The 16,518-nt window shown below is 43.8% G+C and overlaps 1 protein-coding gene across 11 annotated transcripts in view; it reads left to right on the forward strand.

Moving 5' to 3' along the window:
• ARID1B (AT-rich interaction domain 1B) overlaps positions 1–16,518 on the forward strand; it is a 424,945-nt gene that overhangs the window by 404,609 nt on the left and 3,818 nt on the right. For all 11 annotated transcript variants that reach the window (XM_060419862.1, XM_042253667.2, XM_015097501.4 and 8 more), the window contains 6 exons: positions 280–418; positions 676–848; positions 7,853–8,003; positions 10,793–10,889; positions 12,202–12,985; positions 14,917–15,047. In XM_060419862.1, the coding sequence (XP_060275845.1) occupies positions 280–418; positions 676–848; positions 7,853–8,003; positions 10,793–10,889; positions 12,202–12,985; positions 14,917–15,047 (1,475 nt within the window). The remainder of the gene's footprint in view (positions 1–279; positions 419–675; positions 849–7,852; positions 8,004–10,792; positions 10,890–12,201; positions 12,986–14,916; positions 15,048–16,518) is intronic.

Consider the following 16,518-nt stretch of genomic DNA (forward strand, 5'->3'; position numbering starts at 1 on the left):
ATAAATACCCAGAAAAGCATTTACCCAGTATTTTACAGCTCATATCTGAAGTGCGTTTCCAAATAGTTTAGAAAAAAAAGCTTTTACTGATTTTCACCATAAACAATGTAAGAGCAGTTAATTTTACTGCATCATTACCAGCAATGGATATTGTTACTCTTACTACATGAGATGGTGTCCTATTTTTCTCTCCCTTTTAAAAAAAATAACTATCAAGGATGAGCTCACTTGATAACCTCTAGTTTTCCCCCCATTTTTTCTTGGTATCACTACTATCAGCTAACTCAGGATCCTTGCAAGGTCCACAGACCCCCCAGTCAACTGGCAGTAATTCGATGGCAGAGGTTCCAGGTGACCTGAAGCCGCCTACTCCAGCCTCCACCCCTCATGGACAGATGACCCCAATGCAAGGTGGAAGGTATGTTAAAAGATCTCTGTGAGCCATACAAAGTTAGATTTGTCTCTCTTTTAGTTTTCTGGAGCAGACTTTAGAGAGAGAGAAAATGGTGTTCTCTAGTGATTTTTAAATATTGACTACCACTCGTTTCAGTCATATAATTTACTTTGGATGGTTTTCCCATGTACACAGATTCCAAGGTTGGCTTATTTTCTGGATCAGCGTTTGCAGGTGACTAATGCTCTGTGGTTAAGCTTTCATGTCTCTCATCTCATCAGGAGCAGCACTGTCAGTGTGCACGACCCATTCTCAGACGCAAGTGAGTCATCGTTCCCCAAACGCAACTCCATGACTCCAAGCACCCCGTACCAGCAGGGCATGAGCATGCCAGACGTGATGGGCAGGATGCCCTATGAGCCCAACAAGGACCCCTTTGGAGGGATGAGGAAAGGTAAGTGCCAAGGGCTCTCTGTGCAGGGTTGGTCCAGAGGGCATTCTGCCATCTTGTGACTGACTCACTGACCCATTCGAGACTTACTGGAGCCCCACCTCCACAGCCTACTAAATTTCCAGCCATGAGGAAAGTACTTAGCATCTCTCTGCCTCGGTTTCTTCATCTGGAAATTAGGATAATAAGGGGTCATGAAGAGGAGCTGAGTTAATGCACATAAGTACAGGCCTTAGAAGAGTGAGTGGTACGTATCATAAGCAGAGGTGCTCTTGATGCTGCCTGAGTCGGCATCAGGCTTGTCTTAAGGCATGGGCTGGGTGCTAAGTTGGTAAACCAGACAGGCCCTTGTGGAGCTGGCGGGCTACAAACAACAAATAAAAAGTAAGGTAAACCACGTATATGTGACTAAAGATGGTTTTTGACAGAAGAAAAGAAACAGCCAGGAAGAAACACAAAGAACAAGGGCGTTGGGGGTGGGGGCAGTCATGGGAGGAGGGGCCTCTCCTTGGGAGGGAGGGCAGGCAAGGGGCTCTGAGTGACGGGAGCAAGGCGGCGAGGGGCAGGCGAGGGGAGCTGAGGCAGCAGTGAGGCTGGTGTGCATCGGGGGTGGAGGCTCCTGGGCACAAAGAGCTGAGGGCCATGCTGAGAACGTCCAGGGCCCCAGGTCCAGAGCCTTTCCACTTCCTGCATGTGCTGACGAGTTGGGGGTTTTTACGCAGGAAGTGAGGTGACTGGGTTTTTGTTGTTGTTGTTGTTGTTAAAAATAAATGAGCAACTATCTGGATATTTATGGAGAATGTATTGGAGAGAAGTGAGGGTCGAGCTGGGGAGACCACTGTCAAAGTCCTCAGAGAGGTGAGGAGTTGGGGTGAGACCCCAGGGAGAGAGAATGGAACCACTCAGTATATGTGGGGGGGCGGGGTGCGGGTAGAAACAGCAGGACGTGCTGATGGATTGAATGTTACACGTGGCGGTTAGGGGAGAAGAACCAAGCGATGTGACTGAGAGGTGGGCAGTCAGGAGACAGAGGGAAGTGAGGGTGGCTGTTACTGCCTGCGGTGTGGACACCTGGGAGTGAACAAGACAGAAGAGGAAACCAGAGTTCACTATAAATGTCAGGGCAGTGAGGGATAGGCTGTGTGTCTGGAGCTAGGCAGAGCACTGTTATTGGATGTAATCTTGGAGAACCAAGCAGAGAAATGGTATCAACAACTGTAGGACGGACAAGATCCCTGGGAGTTCTCACTGACATGAGCAAACACCCAGGCTGGGTTTTTCTTTTGTGTATGTCAGTCCCCAGTGGTCACTCAGCCCTGAGACCATAGCTATCTCAGCCGCTGCCCTCTCTAGCTTCTCCGCTGGCACACAAGCTCTACATGCTGTTGACACTCTTCCTAATGCACCGGAGTCCTGTGAAATTGAGGCATGGTATGACTATTTCTGAAAAACATACAAAAAAGTAGTGAATGACATTTTTATGGAAGTATTTATTCTGGGATCCCTTAAATAATAGTGCTTTTGCATGACTTTCTTGATAACACTGTTTTAAGTAGAGACAAGCATAAAGCCCTAAAGCCTTGGTTTTCACAAGCATTATGGAGCAATGAAAAATTAAAGAAGAATCTCGAAATTTTAAATGTTGGGCACATTACCATTTAATTAAATGAAATTCTATTTCATATGTATTTCATATACCTGTTACACAAAACAAGATAATCTATAGTTTGTCCTTTCAAAAAGTTTGAGCTGCTTATTTCAGGTAAAGATTTTGTAAAACATACAATAAATTCATAAGCTCAGAAATTCAAGAGCTTTGTGAATGTTGGAGTTAACTGTTTTCCTTAGTGGTATGAGATGCTAGAAAGAATGTGTTGTTGGTGCTGTTGGTAGTTGTATAATACCTTTAGACTCTGAAAATATGACAATAACATGGAAAAATAATTGTTTTGGAATCCAGTTTCAAAGTTACGGAAAAGTATTCCAATATCCTATTATGCTGTATTTGACAGCATGAGTTCTATTTCTTTTGTCTCCTTATGCCTCTATTTTTTTAATGAAAAAAAGTGTGGTGGTGAAGAGGAGATGACTGTGGATTACCTTGCTCTAGGTACCAGGCAGCTCTATAGAGTGTTTTCATCCACTGTGTAAATGATACAGTGGCTCAGCGGGAAGCCCTGCCTCACATTTCCCCCATGTATTTCAGCTTACCTGCTACCTTCCACTACTGGTATATTTAGTACTGAGTTAAAGCAGGTAAACAGAAAGCCCACAGGAAACAGATTTTCTTACAGCCCTGCCCCTGTTACAGTAAAGTTTTCCATTCCTTAGTTCACCATATTCTGTCAGTGAGCTTGGTGGGGCTGTAATTCTTTATTTAATGACCAACATCAGTGGATATCACGCCCCTTGTTGTTGGTGCTGCTGCTCCTGTGGTTGACCTGGAATGTGGTGGGATGGCAGATAAAAGAACCTCCTCTAAGACCCAGAAGCCCTGAGTAGCCTTGGCCCTACCTGTCCTCCTGCCTGCCTTCCCCACCTACTCACTCATTCATTACTGATTGAGGAATTGATTGATTTATTGCTTTTAAGTAAACAGTAAGTGAATATTTATATACTGTTTAACTTAACAGTATATAGTTTGAATATTTATTAGTATCCACAGATAAAACCCTGCTTATTCTTTTTAATGCTCTAATAATTCATGGTTTATTTCATAATATTTTATTATTATAAATAATGATGCAGTGATTATTGAAGTACAACTAGCTGTTTTTCACACTTGTAGAGTGTTTCTGTGAAATAGATTCCTGGAAGTAGAATAACAGAATCAAAGAATAAAAGTTCTTATTTTGTTCTTATTTTGTGAGTACTATTTGTAACAAACTTTTTTCCCCATTTAATTTGTACTGTTGTAACAAACTACCCCAAAACTTAGTAGCTTTAACAATAGTACTCAGTTATATCTCACAGACCAGTGGTGGGTGGGGTGGCTCTTGACTCCACATGTACTCAGCTGGGACTCTGAGGTGGTGACTGTCATTCGAAGCCTGATGGAGAGCTCTGCTGAGCGCAGGTGCCACCTGAATGGCCGGTGTCATCCAGAGGCTGGCTGAGAGCTGAGCTAGAGCTGTTGACAGGGACCTCCTCCTGGGGCCTTTCCACGGAGCTTCTTGGGCACCTGGTGCCATGGGAGAGAGGCTCCAGGAAGGAGTACTCCAGGAGCCACAGCCTCACTTGCAGTTGCTTACAGCCCTCTGCCGTATCACATTTGCCAGTGCCCCAGTGGTCAGAGCTGGTCATGATATGATCAAGCGAGGCCTCTCAGTATATGAGGACTCCACAGGCTGTGAGAACCCAGAGATGTCCTCCTTTGTGGGGGGCGGGGGGGGGGGAACGGTCATCAAGATATAGCCTTACCGTAGCAGGTATTGGGAAAAGTTACACCAATGTAAACACTCTTAACATGATCATGTGGACCCTCCAACTAAGAATGATTATTATCATTTTAATGTCAGTCAGATGGGGAGGGGAGAAAAAGCCTCATCTTGGATGTCCTTAATTATGACTGAGGTCATGCATCTTTTTATATCAGTTTAGTTGCTTAATCATGTCTGACTGTTTGCAACCCCATGGACTACAGTGCGCCAGGCCTCCCTGTCCATCACCAACTCCCGGAGCTTGCGCAAACTCATGTCCATCGAGTCGGTGATGCCATCCTACCGTCTCCTCCTCTGTCATCCTCTTCTCCTCCTGCCTTCAGTCTTTCCCAGCATCAGGGTCTTTTCCAGTGAGTGACTTTTTCACTTCAGGTGGTCAAAGTATTTGAGTTTCAGCATCAGTCCTTCCAGTGAATATTCAGGACTGATTTCCTTTAGGACTGACTGGTTTGATCTTCCTGCAGTCCACGGGACTCTCAAGAGTCTTTTCCAACATCACAGTTCAAAAGCATCAATTCTTTGGTGCTCAGCTTTCTTTATAGCCCAACTCTCATATTCGTACATGACTACTGGAAAAACCATAGCTTTGACTAGATGGACCTTAGTTGGCAAACTAATGTCTCTGCTTTTTAATATGCTGTCTAGGTTGGTCATAACTTTTCTTCCAAGGAGCAAGTGTCTTTTAATTTCATGGCTGCAGTCACCATCTGCAGTGATTTTGGAGCCTAAGAAAATAAAGTCTCTCACTGTTTCCATTGTTTCTCCATCTGTTTGCCATGATGGGACCAGATGCCAAGATCTTAGTTTTCTAAATGTTGAGTTTTAACCCAACTTTTTCACTCTCCTCTTTCACTTTCATCAAGAAGCTCTCTATTCCTCTTTGCTTTCTGCCGTAAGAGTGGTGTTATCTGCATATCTGAGATTATTGATATTTCTCCTGGCAATCTTGATTCCAGCTTGTGCTTCATCCAGCCCAGCGTTTCTCATGATGTACTCTGCATGTAAGTTAAATAAGCAGGGTGACAATATACAGCCTTGACGTATTCCTTTCCCTATTTGGAACCAGTCTGTTGTTCCATGTCCAGTTCTAACTGTTACTCCTGACCTGCATACAGATTTCTCAAGAGGCAGGTTCATTGATCTGAAATCCCCATCTCTTTAAGAATTTTCCACAGTTTGTTGTGACCCACACAGTCAGAGGTTTTGGCATAGTCAATAAAGCAGAAGTAAATGTTTTTCTGGAACTCTCTTGCTTTTCTCATGATCCAAAAAATGTTGGCAATTTGATCTTGTTCCTCGGCCTTATCTAAATCCAGCTTGAACATCTGGAAGTTCACTGTTCATGTACTGTTGAAGCCTGGCTTGGAGAATTTTAAGCATTACTTTGCTAGTGTGTGATGTGAGTGCAATCGTACAGTAGTTTGAACATTCCTTGGCATTGCCTTTCTTTGGGATTGGAATGAAAACTGACCTTTTCCAGGCCTGTGGCCACTGCTGAGTTTTCCAGATTGCTGGCATACTGAGTGCAGCACTTTCACAGCATCATCTTTTAGGATTTGAAATAGCTCAACTGGAATTCCGTCACCTCCACTAGCTTTGTTCATAGTGATGCTTTCTAAGGCCCACTTGACTTCACATTCCAGGATGTCTGGCTCTAGGTGAGTGATCACACCATCGTGGTTATCTGGGTCGTGAAGATCTTTTTTGTACAGTTCTGTGTATTCTTGCCACCTCTTCTTAATATCTGCTGCTTCTGTTAGGTCTTTACCATTTCTGTCCTTTATTGTGCCCATCTTTGCATGAAATGTTCCCTTGGAATCTCTAATTTTCTTAAAGAGATCTCTAGTCTCCCAGTCTATTGTTTTCCTCTATTTCTTTGCATTGATCGCTGAGAAAGGCTTTCTTATCACTCCTTGCTATTCTTTGGAACTCTGCATTCAAATGGGTATATCTTTCCTTTTTTCCTTTGCCTTTCAGTTCTCTTCTTTTTACAGCTATTTGTAAGGCCTCCTCAGACAACCATTTTGCCTTTTTGCATTTCTTTTTCTTGGGCATGGTCTTGATCCCTGTCTCCTGTACAATGTCATGAATCTCTGTCCATAGTTCTTTAGGCACTCTGTCTATCAGATCTAATCCCTTGAATCTATTTGTCACTTCCACTGCATAATTGTAAGGGATTTAATTTAGGTCATACCTGAATGGTCTAGTGTTTTTCCCTACTTCCTTCAATAAATGGAAAATAACTTCAAAACTGGAAAGTAACTTCAAAACTGGTTCTACTGGAGGTTGATGTAAGAGCATGTAAGATATGAAGTATTTGGAAGTACCTTATAAAGCAAAATATATTCTACCAGTGTCAGACTTCTTTATTTGCACCTCTCAACCAAACAGACACATTTTTCAGCTTTCAAAATTGTAATCAGCTTTTATCTCATGGAACATAAAAGTAACCTTCATAGGATAAAGGCAGATGTTAGTGTATATCAATTAAGATTTGCATTAAAATGTTTAATTTGCCTACAGGCTAGTTTCTGGGCTTGACCCAATTTCCTTCAGGCTGTGAGCGAGTGCTAATTTGCATATTTGACCTAATTGACACTCTACCCCTGTTAGAAATATCTCATCCCTTCTTGAGCTGTCCTTACTCCCTCATGATTTTCTTCATCCTGATTTTAGTGTAAGTCAGTGCATGGGTGGTTGTTAAGGTTTTCACTTTTTTTTTTTTCCTAAAAGGGAAAGGAACTAACTGTATACGTATCTCTTCCTTACAAACTACTTCATGAGATGATATTACCAGCCTCATTTTATAGATAAGGAATTAAACTTAGAGATTTATCAACTTAACCCAAATAAGTATGGATCTGGGCTTGTGTTTGTTTCCGAGTAACAAATTACCACAAATAGCTTAAAACACATAACATACACGTGTGCTCTCCAATTTCTGTGGGTTCTCAGCTCAGGGTCACAGTACAAGTCAAGCTGGAAGCCTGGATTCCATTTCTCTGAGCTCGTAGTTGTTGGTGGAACTTGGTTCCTCACAGTTGTTGGACTGAGGTCCTGTTTTCTTGCTGACTGTTATCTGAGGCCTTCTCTGCTTCTAGCGGTTGCTGTCCTTCCTGACACGTGGGCCTCTGACCTGCGTGGCACTGCTTTTCAAGGCCAGCGGGAGAGTGTCTCTGACCTGCTCTGTCTCTTACATCTAGATGCCAACTTAAAGGGCCCACGTGGGTGCTCTCCCCTTTGGTTAGCTCAGCAAGCTGATCGGTGACTTTAATTACATCTCTGAAATCCCTTTTGCCCTGCAATGTAGATAATCCTGGGAGTGACATCCTGTCCCATTCGTGGGTTTGCCCACACTCAGGGAGACTCATACAAGATGTGTACGTGAAGGGGGATCAACTTAGAATCCTGCCTCAACAGGGCCCATCTTAACTTCAGACCTTATGCTGTTTGATCGGTATTATTATCTGTCATATTAAGGATAACAGCACTGACTGGACAGGGATGTTTGGGCACTTTGGCATTTGAAAGTGCTTAATTTTTTGTCTGTTACTGAAAATATTTCAGTGCCTGGAAGCAGCGAGCCTTTCATGACGCAAGGACAGATGCCCACCAGCAGCATGCAGGATATGTACAACCAGAGTCCGTCTGGAGCCATGTCTAGTCTGGGTATGGGGCCGCGGCAGCAGTTTCCCTATGGGGCCAGTTATGACCGAAGGTAAGTGTTTCCTAAGATGAAGATGAGATGACTTATTCGAAACTGTGCTTTCCATACACACATCCCTGAGCCCTAGCAACCGACGTCTGCTTCCTGCTGAAGTTCGGTAGGACTGTACGTGTCAGACGGCTGCCTTCAGTCAATGACTGTAACAGGAACTGGGGAGAAGGACCTTGTCCCCAGGCCACCAATACAGCTGTGTTTTTATTAGTGAATTTTAGAAATATGCCAGGGCTGGGCTGGCCAGGGCACAAGTCTTCCCCCTAAAAATGCATGAGCCAAGGTTGTCCCAGCCACTGTCACCACACTGAGACTGCGCTCCAGCGTCCGTGTGTGGCTCCTCCTGTGACCTCAGTGCCTGCCTTCCTCCCCACAGGCCGAGGTCTGGGCAGTGGTGCCACACTGGGCTGTCAGCAGGCTCGGGCAGCAGTGGGTTCTTGGTAACGTTTTCCAGGCATTGTTTTTTCAGGTGTTCCCCCTGTCCTCTGCGAACATTTTAACTGAGAGGGAATGCTTTGCTTCTTAATAAACATCTCTGATAAAAGCCAGGGCAGCTTTTCTTTTCTCAGGACATCCCCTTGATATTAAAATGGCAAGTAAGGATGCATTACTGGCCTAGATTATTTTAATAAGATAGAATGAAAGTCATTGAAATGTCTCAGAGAGGAAGCTGTTCCTCGAATAGTGGCTTAGGGTGGACTTCCTTTTGTGAAGAAGGCCCCTGACCATGGTCCTTACCATGGAAGACCTATCCCTTGCTTGTCATGTTCATCACCTCCCTAACGGAGACTTGCTTAGAAACCAAGCCTTCAACTGAGTATTTCATTTTTAAAGAAAACCAGTGGAGGTAAAGTAGAACTCTTTTTCTGACTCTGAGGCAGGCCTCGGGACAGGCATGGTTTTCATCATTTACTTGACAGGGCCTCGATCCACACTGCTCCCTCTCAGTCCACATGCTGGGTTTTATAGGTCCGGCTAAGCAGTCAGGTGTCCCTGGTTTAATACAAATGAAAATTTTGGTTTGAAAAATCACTGTTTTACCAAATCAGGTTTCTTTCTAGCATTCTCTGTGAGCCTGGTTTTTGAGTTACACAATATCGCATGCTCAGAGCTACATTGTACTTTCTAATAGTGACTGGGGGATCTTGACTTCTCATTCTGACCTTCTAATGAAGGTTTAGTTGTGAAATCCACCTTAGTCACTTAACCGCTGTGTGAAGTCTGAGGTACCAGATCAGGGATTTTTACTAAGATTTGGTTTGTTTTTGAGAGTCCAGGAAAAGCTTTTGGATGGGGAAGAGGCAAGGGATAGGTTGATGAGATCAGAAGGAGAATAGTTGTCCTCGGACATATATTCTTAAAGGAACCTGAGAAAATATACTTTTCTGAAGTGAAGTTGCTCAGTCGTGTTGACTCTTTGCGACCCCATGGACTGTAGCCTACCAGGCTCCTCCATCCATGGGATTTTCCAGGCAAGAATACTGGAATGGGTTGCCATTTCCTTCTCCAAGAGATCTTCCTGACTCAGGGATTGAACCCAGGTCTCCCACGTTGTAGGCAGATGCTTTTTACCATCTGAGCCACCAGGGAAGATACATAGTTTTCTATTTCTTCTCAGATGCTTTCTGGAATGTGGCATGGCCCAGGTGTAGAAGTTATTTTGGCCTTATCACATTAGGGTTTGAGCTTCCCAGGTAGCTAGCTCAGTCGTAAAGAATCTGCCTGCCAATGCCATAAGTTCAATCCCTGGGTTGGGAAGATTGCCTGGAGAATCTCTATGGACAGCGGAGCCTGGAGGGCTACAGTCCATGGGGTCGCACAAGAGTCGGACACGATTGAGCAACTAAACATTAGGATTTCCTTCATTAAGTTTTCTCTTCTGAAAAGTGTTACTTGTTCAGCTTAAATTTCATCCACATCAATTATACTTTTTTTCTCCTAACTATAAGCTTGCCTCCAGATTTCAATGTCATTAGCAGAAACTTCCCTTGTCTGTTTTACATGTGATGTTCTAAATTTTCATTTATTTTCTTTCTTATTCTCATTGCTTGACCAGTATTCTTTCTTACAAAATTCAGTATACTAACTACACCAGCTTAATTTCTGAAGTTTCAATTCTGTTGTTCTTTTAAACATGTATTTTTATGGTACTTATAATTTCTCAATATGAAATAAATGTATGTTTATTCCCATTTTAAGATTTAACAGAAGTACATTTAAAACATCCCTATTATCCTTTTTTTTTTTTTTTTTTTGGTAGCCTTTTGGGGTCATAGAACTTTGAAATTTTGAGTAGTTATGTCTATACCAACTTAGTATCATTTGGACTAATTTTGAAGGATTCCTTTAAAAACTTGCACATTTTATACTCACAATGAGGAAGTTAGAAACATTTTCCACGTTTATATGTCAATATTCTGGTGCTCCTAGAAATACTGCTTTGACTCTTAGGTTCTTCTGTTGTTTCTTACGCTCGTTAATGCCTCACTTCAGGGTGTGTCATGCCCTCCCTGGTCCCTCAGTGGATGGGCGGGGCCCCTCCTCAAAGGCAAAGGGTGCCAGCCCGTCCAGTGGGACTCCTCGCCCCACCGGCCAGGGGTTGGCAGCACTCCCAGAATGGGTGCTGCCCTCCTTCCACTGGGAGGGGAAGTGCTGCTGCTGCTCACAGTGCCTGTCGGGAGGAGGCCGTGGAGGAAAGACGGCATGGAGTGTCCAGAAGTGGGCTCTTCCTCCCTCCCTTGGCCTGAGGTCCACGGTCAGTGAAGTTTTCTTTGAATGCTTCATTCTAGGCATGAACCTTACGGGCAGCAGTACCCGGGCCAAGGCCCTCCCTCAGGACAGCCGTCATATGGAGGACACCAGCCGGGCCTGTACCCACAGCAGACGGTGAGTTGGCGAACAGCATGCATCTCTGTGCTTTCTGTTTAAAATTCAGACTCAACATACTTCTGAAGAGTTTTAGGAAGTATAACCAAAATGACATGTAACAATCAGGTTATATTTTCTTATGCTAAAAAGTATTCTTAGGATTTTGAAATCAGCAGGTTAGAAGTAGCTCTTGAAAATATGTTATTGGAAGTTAAGGACATTCATCCTTGTAAATAATAAGCCCAAATTCAAGTATATTTTAGACGTATGTCTGTTCTATATACTGTTATATCAGTTGACATTTTAGCACAGAAATTTGTCAATATATTTTAGAGATTATGTAGGGTGAACAGCTTAAAATATTATCTTCTAATAGTGAAAGTTGATCTATTTTTAAGAATAAGATTATTTAGACTGTGTAGACTAGGTGTGTAGGTGCGTGCTGTTGACACGTGCTGCAGCTCAGCAGTCGTGAGGTGTGTGAGCTAACCTTGCGGTTACCACGGCTAACACAGAGGAGTGCATGTCAGACACAGGAATTTGCTGTCACTAAACAACTCTTCAGGTCTAAGACCTCTTGTAAAATAGAAGGGGTTTTAAACATTAATTTGACCAGAGCATGTTTGTATAGAGACTTGTATCATCAAATCAGCACCTTAAACAGTGTTCCGCCATATGCGTGCCTCCGTCCTGCGCTCTCATCAGGAGCTTCCCAGCCCATCCGGTGGTGGAAGCCCTGGCCTCCTGGGAGGGGAGCTCAGTGAGGCCATACCAGCCCTGTCCTCAGAGGTTCTCCTGGAGGAGACCCAGACCAGCTGGAGGCTGGAGTGGGGTTCATCCAACGTCAGGTGTCAGGGGCACAGGTCAGAGTGAGGAGCCAAGCTCTGTGTGGAGGCTTTTCTGTAAAGTTAGGCCCAAGGGGTCTGTTTAGTCCCGGAGCCCTTCGGGCTGGCCCTCAGAGCGCTCTGTCACTTGTGGTGAGGTCTCCGGCCAGCTACACAAGCCATCCCTGTGATCTCCAAGCCCTCATTCCGTGCGGCCTGTGTGGTGGTCACCCTCGCCTTGCTCTCCCAAATCCACCTGGAGAATACCAGGAGAGGAGGATTGGTTTTTCCCCACGGAAGTTTTGAAGTACGTGAAAACAGACAGAGTACATGCAGTGGTTTGTGTAGTGCTGAACATCGCACCTAAACTGCTATCCGTGGACGTGGGAGCTTCCCATATTCATTTTGAAATGAACATTCCACCAGGTAATAACTATTTTGCCTAATTTAAGTGCGTGATTATACCTGTAAAAGCACATTAGTGTGATCTGTCTCTGAATTTTCAGAACTACAAGCGCCATATGGATGGCATGTACGGGCCTCCAGCCAAACGCCACGAGGGAGACATGTACAACATGCAGTATGGCAGCCAGCAGCAGGAGATGTACAACCAGTACGGGAGCTCCTACTCCGGCCCGGACCGGAGGCCCTTGCAGGGACAGTATCCATACCCCTACAACCGAGAGAGGATACAGGGCCCAGGGCAGATACAGCCGCACGCCATCCCGCCCCAGATGATGGGCGGCCCGATGCAGTCATCCTCCAGCGAAGGGCCTCAGCAGAGCATGTGGGCGACCCGCAATGATATGCCTTATCCCTACCAGAACAGGCAAGGCCCGGGCGGCCCCACGCAGGCCCCGCCTTACCCCGGCATGAACCGCACCGATGACATGATGGTCCCTGATCAGAGGATAAACCACGAGAGCCAGTGGCCTTCCCACGTCAGCCAGCGTCAGCCTTACATGTCCTCATCAGCCTCCATGCAGCCCATCACGCGCCCGCCTCAGTCGTCCTACCAGACGCCACCCTCACTGCCAAACCACATCTCCAGGGCGCCCAGCCCCGCCTCCTTCCAGCGCTCCCTGGAGAGCCGCATGTCTCCCAGCAAGTCCCCCTTCCTCCCCTCCATGAAGATGCAGAAGGTCCTGCCCACCGTCCCCACGTCCCAGGTCACCGGGCCGCCCCCCCAGCCGCCCCCCATCAGAAGGGAGATCACTTTCCCTCCTGGCTCCGTGGAAGCCTCACAGCCAGTCCTGAAACAAAGGCGAAAGATTACCTCAAAAGATATCGGTAAGCGTTCCCAAGGCTCTGCTCCTGAAATGATTTCCTGTTGCCATCTAGAATTTTAATTTTGGGTTAGATGTAGTTGGATAACCTCAAAGGGATGAAATTCTGTGACTGCAGACTATCAGGACGTGCTTTTGTGCAGGAGCAATAGTTGAAAGGCCCTCCTCTGAATTAAGGAGAGGGAGAATTAAAATGGATTTCTTGCATGTGAGTGTTTACTAGTGTGAGAGGGCAGAGCCCCAGGTGAGAGACGGGGACTTCTCAGTGACTGTGGACTGTATTTGGGGCTTAAAGATTTTATCTTAACCAAACACATCATCTCTGCCATGATGTGAGAACAGCTGTGAGGCTGATGGAACACTAGGGTGGCCTGAAAAAATTTGACAGCAAGCCACTCTGTAACTTTGGTAAGGACATACAGACAGTGAGTTCCCCTTGGAGCAAAACCAGAAAACTGACTATGCTGTATATATAGACATAATGTGCTCTATGGAACTTCACATGTGGATAGAATTTAGGTGATCCCTGCAGCACTGCTGATGGGGCCAAGGAACTCTCTCAGGTGAACACTGCTGTCACACGCTCATCCGGGTGGAATCTCCTAAATCCTAATTAGAGATTTGGAAAATCTGGGAATACACACAGTTTTTCTGCATTATTTTTGAAATACTTTTAACGCAGCTAAGGAAATAATAGAGTTCAGTTTTATCCAAACTTTTTTCCCAAAAATCTCAAAATCACATGACTCAAAGTTCTTTGCAGTGATGAGAAAATTAAATATTTTAAAGATATGACCAATGTTTTTAATCATTGGACATTAAGGGGCGGGGTAGGGGGAAGTAAGGAGTTCTACATAGAGGACGTGCTGGAGGCAAGAGAGAAACAGATCCTGGGCACCGTGTTACATATGGTAATATATATGTAAAAATAAGCATGTATTTGTGTATGTGTATAGATATTTAAGCAAATGTGTGTGTGTTACTCAGTCATGTCTGACTCTTTGTGACCCCCATGGGCTATAGCCTACCAGGCTCCTCTGTCCACGGGATTTTTCGGCAAGAATATTGGAGTGATCTGCCATTTCCTTCTCCAATTTAAGTAAATAAATGCATTTAAATTTGGAAAAAAATTCTTAGTGCATGTTATACCAGCCTAGGGAAACTTATGTTCCTGATTTTAAAATGAAATTTGCCTTTCTATTACACAAGTATTATGTGCCTCTCTTAGAAAATTTGAAAATTAGATGAAATTAAAATAAAAGTGGACACCCACGGCCCCTCCCACACAGGAGTTGGCATCTGGCCTGGCTGATGCTGTGGGGAGTTCCAGCTGCTCACACCATGTGCTTCCACCAGTTTCCTGAGACAGCTTCCCTTGAAATTTCAGACACACGACAGGCCTCCCCTCCAGCCCCATCTTGTGACAAATCTTAAAAACTTTTCCTCTCATCGTTCCTCTTGGCCTCCATCTCAGGCCAGGCTCCTAAAAAACCAGAACCATCAAAATGCTAGCACTTGTCAGCAGCATGCTCTGTGGTCCAGAGCTCAGACAGAAAACGGCATGGAAGAATGAAAGCTTTCTATCAGTGAGCATGCTGTTTGGGAATTAAATTTTGCTTATATTCTACATATTCACCAGCCTTCTGAAGATACTACCTTGACACATTTGTGAATAGAGTCAAAGATGACAAATACAGAAAGAATCATTCCCACTTCTGTTTAACCTGCAAAGCAGAAAGCTCTTCACCCACAGAAGTTTCTTAGTCAGTTGTCAACCTCCACGTGAAATGACCATGTTTAATTGTCCCTTGGAACCTTTGTTTAAATCAATATTTTAACTTAACATTCTGCTTTTTCTTATTCTTTTGTTATGTTCTATTCTTTCATGTGTAGAGTTAATATTAATCATGTTCTTATTCTTCCACCCATTTTTAGTTACTCCAGAGGCCTGGCGTGTGATGATGTCCCTTAAGTCAGGTCTTTTGGCTGAAAGTACTTGGGCTTTGGACACTATTAATATTCTTCTATATGACGACAGCACTGTCGCTACTTTCAATCTCTCCCAGGTAAGCCAGCACCAGTCCAACTGAGAAACAAATTAGAATAAGAAAATGAAGTAGTGTATAATGCTTAAGCTAATGCCTAAAGCAGTTAAGACTCCCAGCTATAAATTTTTATCATTACAAATAACTATAAACCAACATCAATCAGTGTATAGTTGTCTGAGAATTTTGTCTGGAACAATCATTTATTTCAGTCTTTAGTATAAACACACATGTATATTTCTCATAAGAAAACAGTGACCTTGTGTGCACATACATGTGTGTGCATGGAATAGACAGTTGTGGCAAAATCAAACTGTTGTTTATAATGAGCATTAGCAGGCCAGTGAGAATTAATCCAAATGTAACACAAAGTTACAGCTGTAGTCGGTGTTGGATGAGACACACCATGCAGTAAGTTGCAGTGAGACCATACCCTGTTTTTCAGGGGGACCTAACATCTTTCTTTTAATTAAAAAAGTATAAAATTTATAAAGAGTGTTTATATTACAGAAAATATATATATAGAGAGAGAAGTAAACAGTTCAATGAACCCCTGTGTACCATCGTTCAACTGCAGTAGTAATGAAGTCATGGTTAAACTTGTTTCTTGATGTGTTCCCTCCCATTTCTGCCCCTCTCTAGTTTATTTTGAAGCAGTCATTTAAAAGCCTCCTACCTTTAAAAACCCTCCTTTGATCTGTGCTAAGCTTGAAGTAGCTTCTAGCATAATAGCTGGAAGAGAGAAGGAGCTGAAGATTAGGAAAAAGGCCCAAGAGCCAGCTGGACTACAGATTTTTTTTTTAAGAAATATTTAGAAACAAAAATCAGAAAAGGTCATTTTCCCTACTGTGTATGAACAACTCTGCTTTTGTTGAAAAAAGCCAAAACATCTAATTCCCTCCCTTCTGTTGAACTAGGACCAGAATCTTCCACTTCCTCTTTCTTCTCTCCTTTAACTCCTCATTTTAGCCCTGAAAGGCAGTTTTTCAGTTGATACCAAGTATATTAATAAGGTCATAAACATTGCATGAAGTCCATTTTAATAGAAAATAAGCATTAGAAGAACATATGCTACCTTTGCTAGAGTAATAAATTTCCCTCCTTATGCTGGGTGAGCTGCTGTTGAGCACAGTTTTTCATAACTAGCATTGCTTCAGCAATTTTCCCTCTTCCCTTGTCCTAGGAAAAAATTAAGCTTTATGTTGAGGGTGAGATGGGAAAGGGTGACATCCAGACCTCCACTTAAAAATTGTGCCTTCGTACCCTAGAAGCAAGCTCTACCTCGCTGGTACTTGGGTGTCCCCTCACTTCTTGATGAGTGTTTCAAACTACCTTGTGGGAAACGTACAGCCAGATAATGAAATTATAGTCAGTTTCCATAACACCTATCATTAAGAAATCCTTGTTTACTTACTTATCCTTCATCATCTCTAAATGCAGCAGCATTGGTGTTGAGGGAGGGGTGTATGTCGGTTCTCTTGATACAAACATC

The sequence above is a fragment of the Ovis aries genome, chromosome 8 (genome assembly GCF_016772045.2).
Source record: "Ovis aries strain OAR_USU_Benz2616 breed Rambouillet chromosome 8, ARS-UI_Ramb_v3.0, whole genome shotgun sequence".
NCBI lineage: Eukaryota > Metazoa > Chordata > Mammalia > Artiodactyla > Bovidae > Ovis > Ovis aries.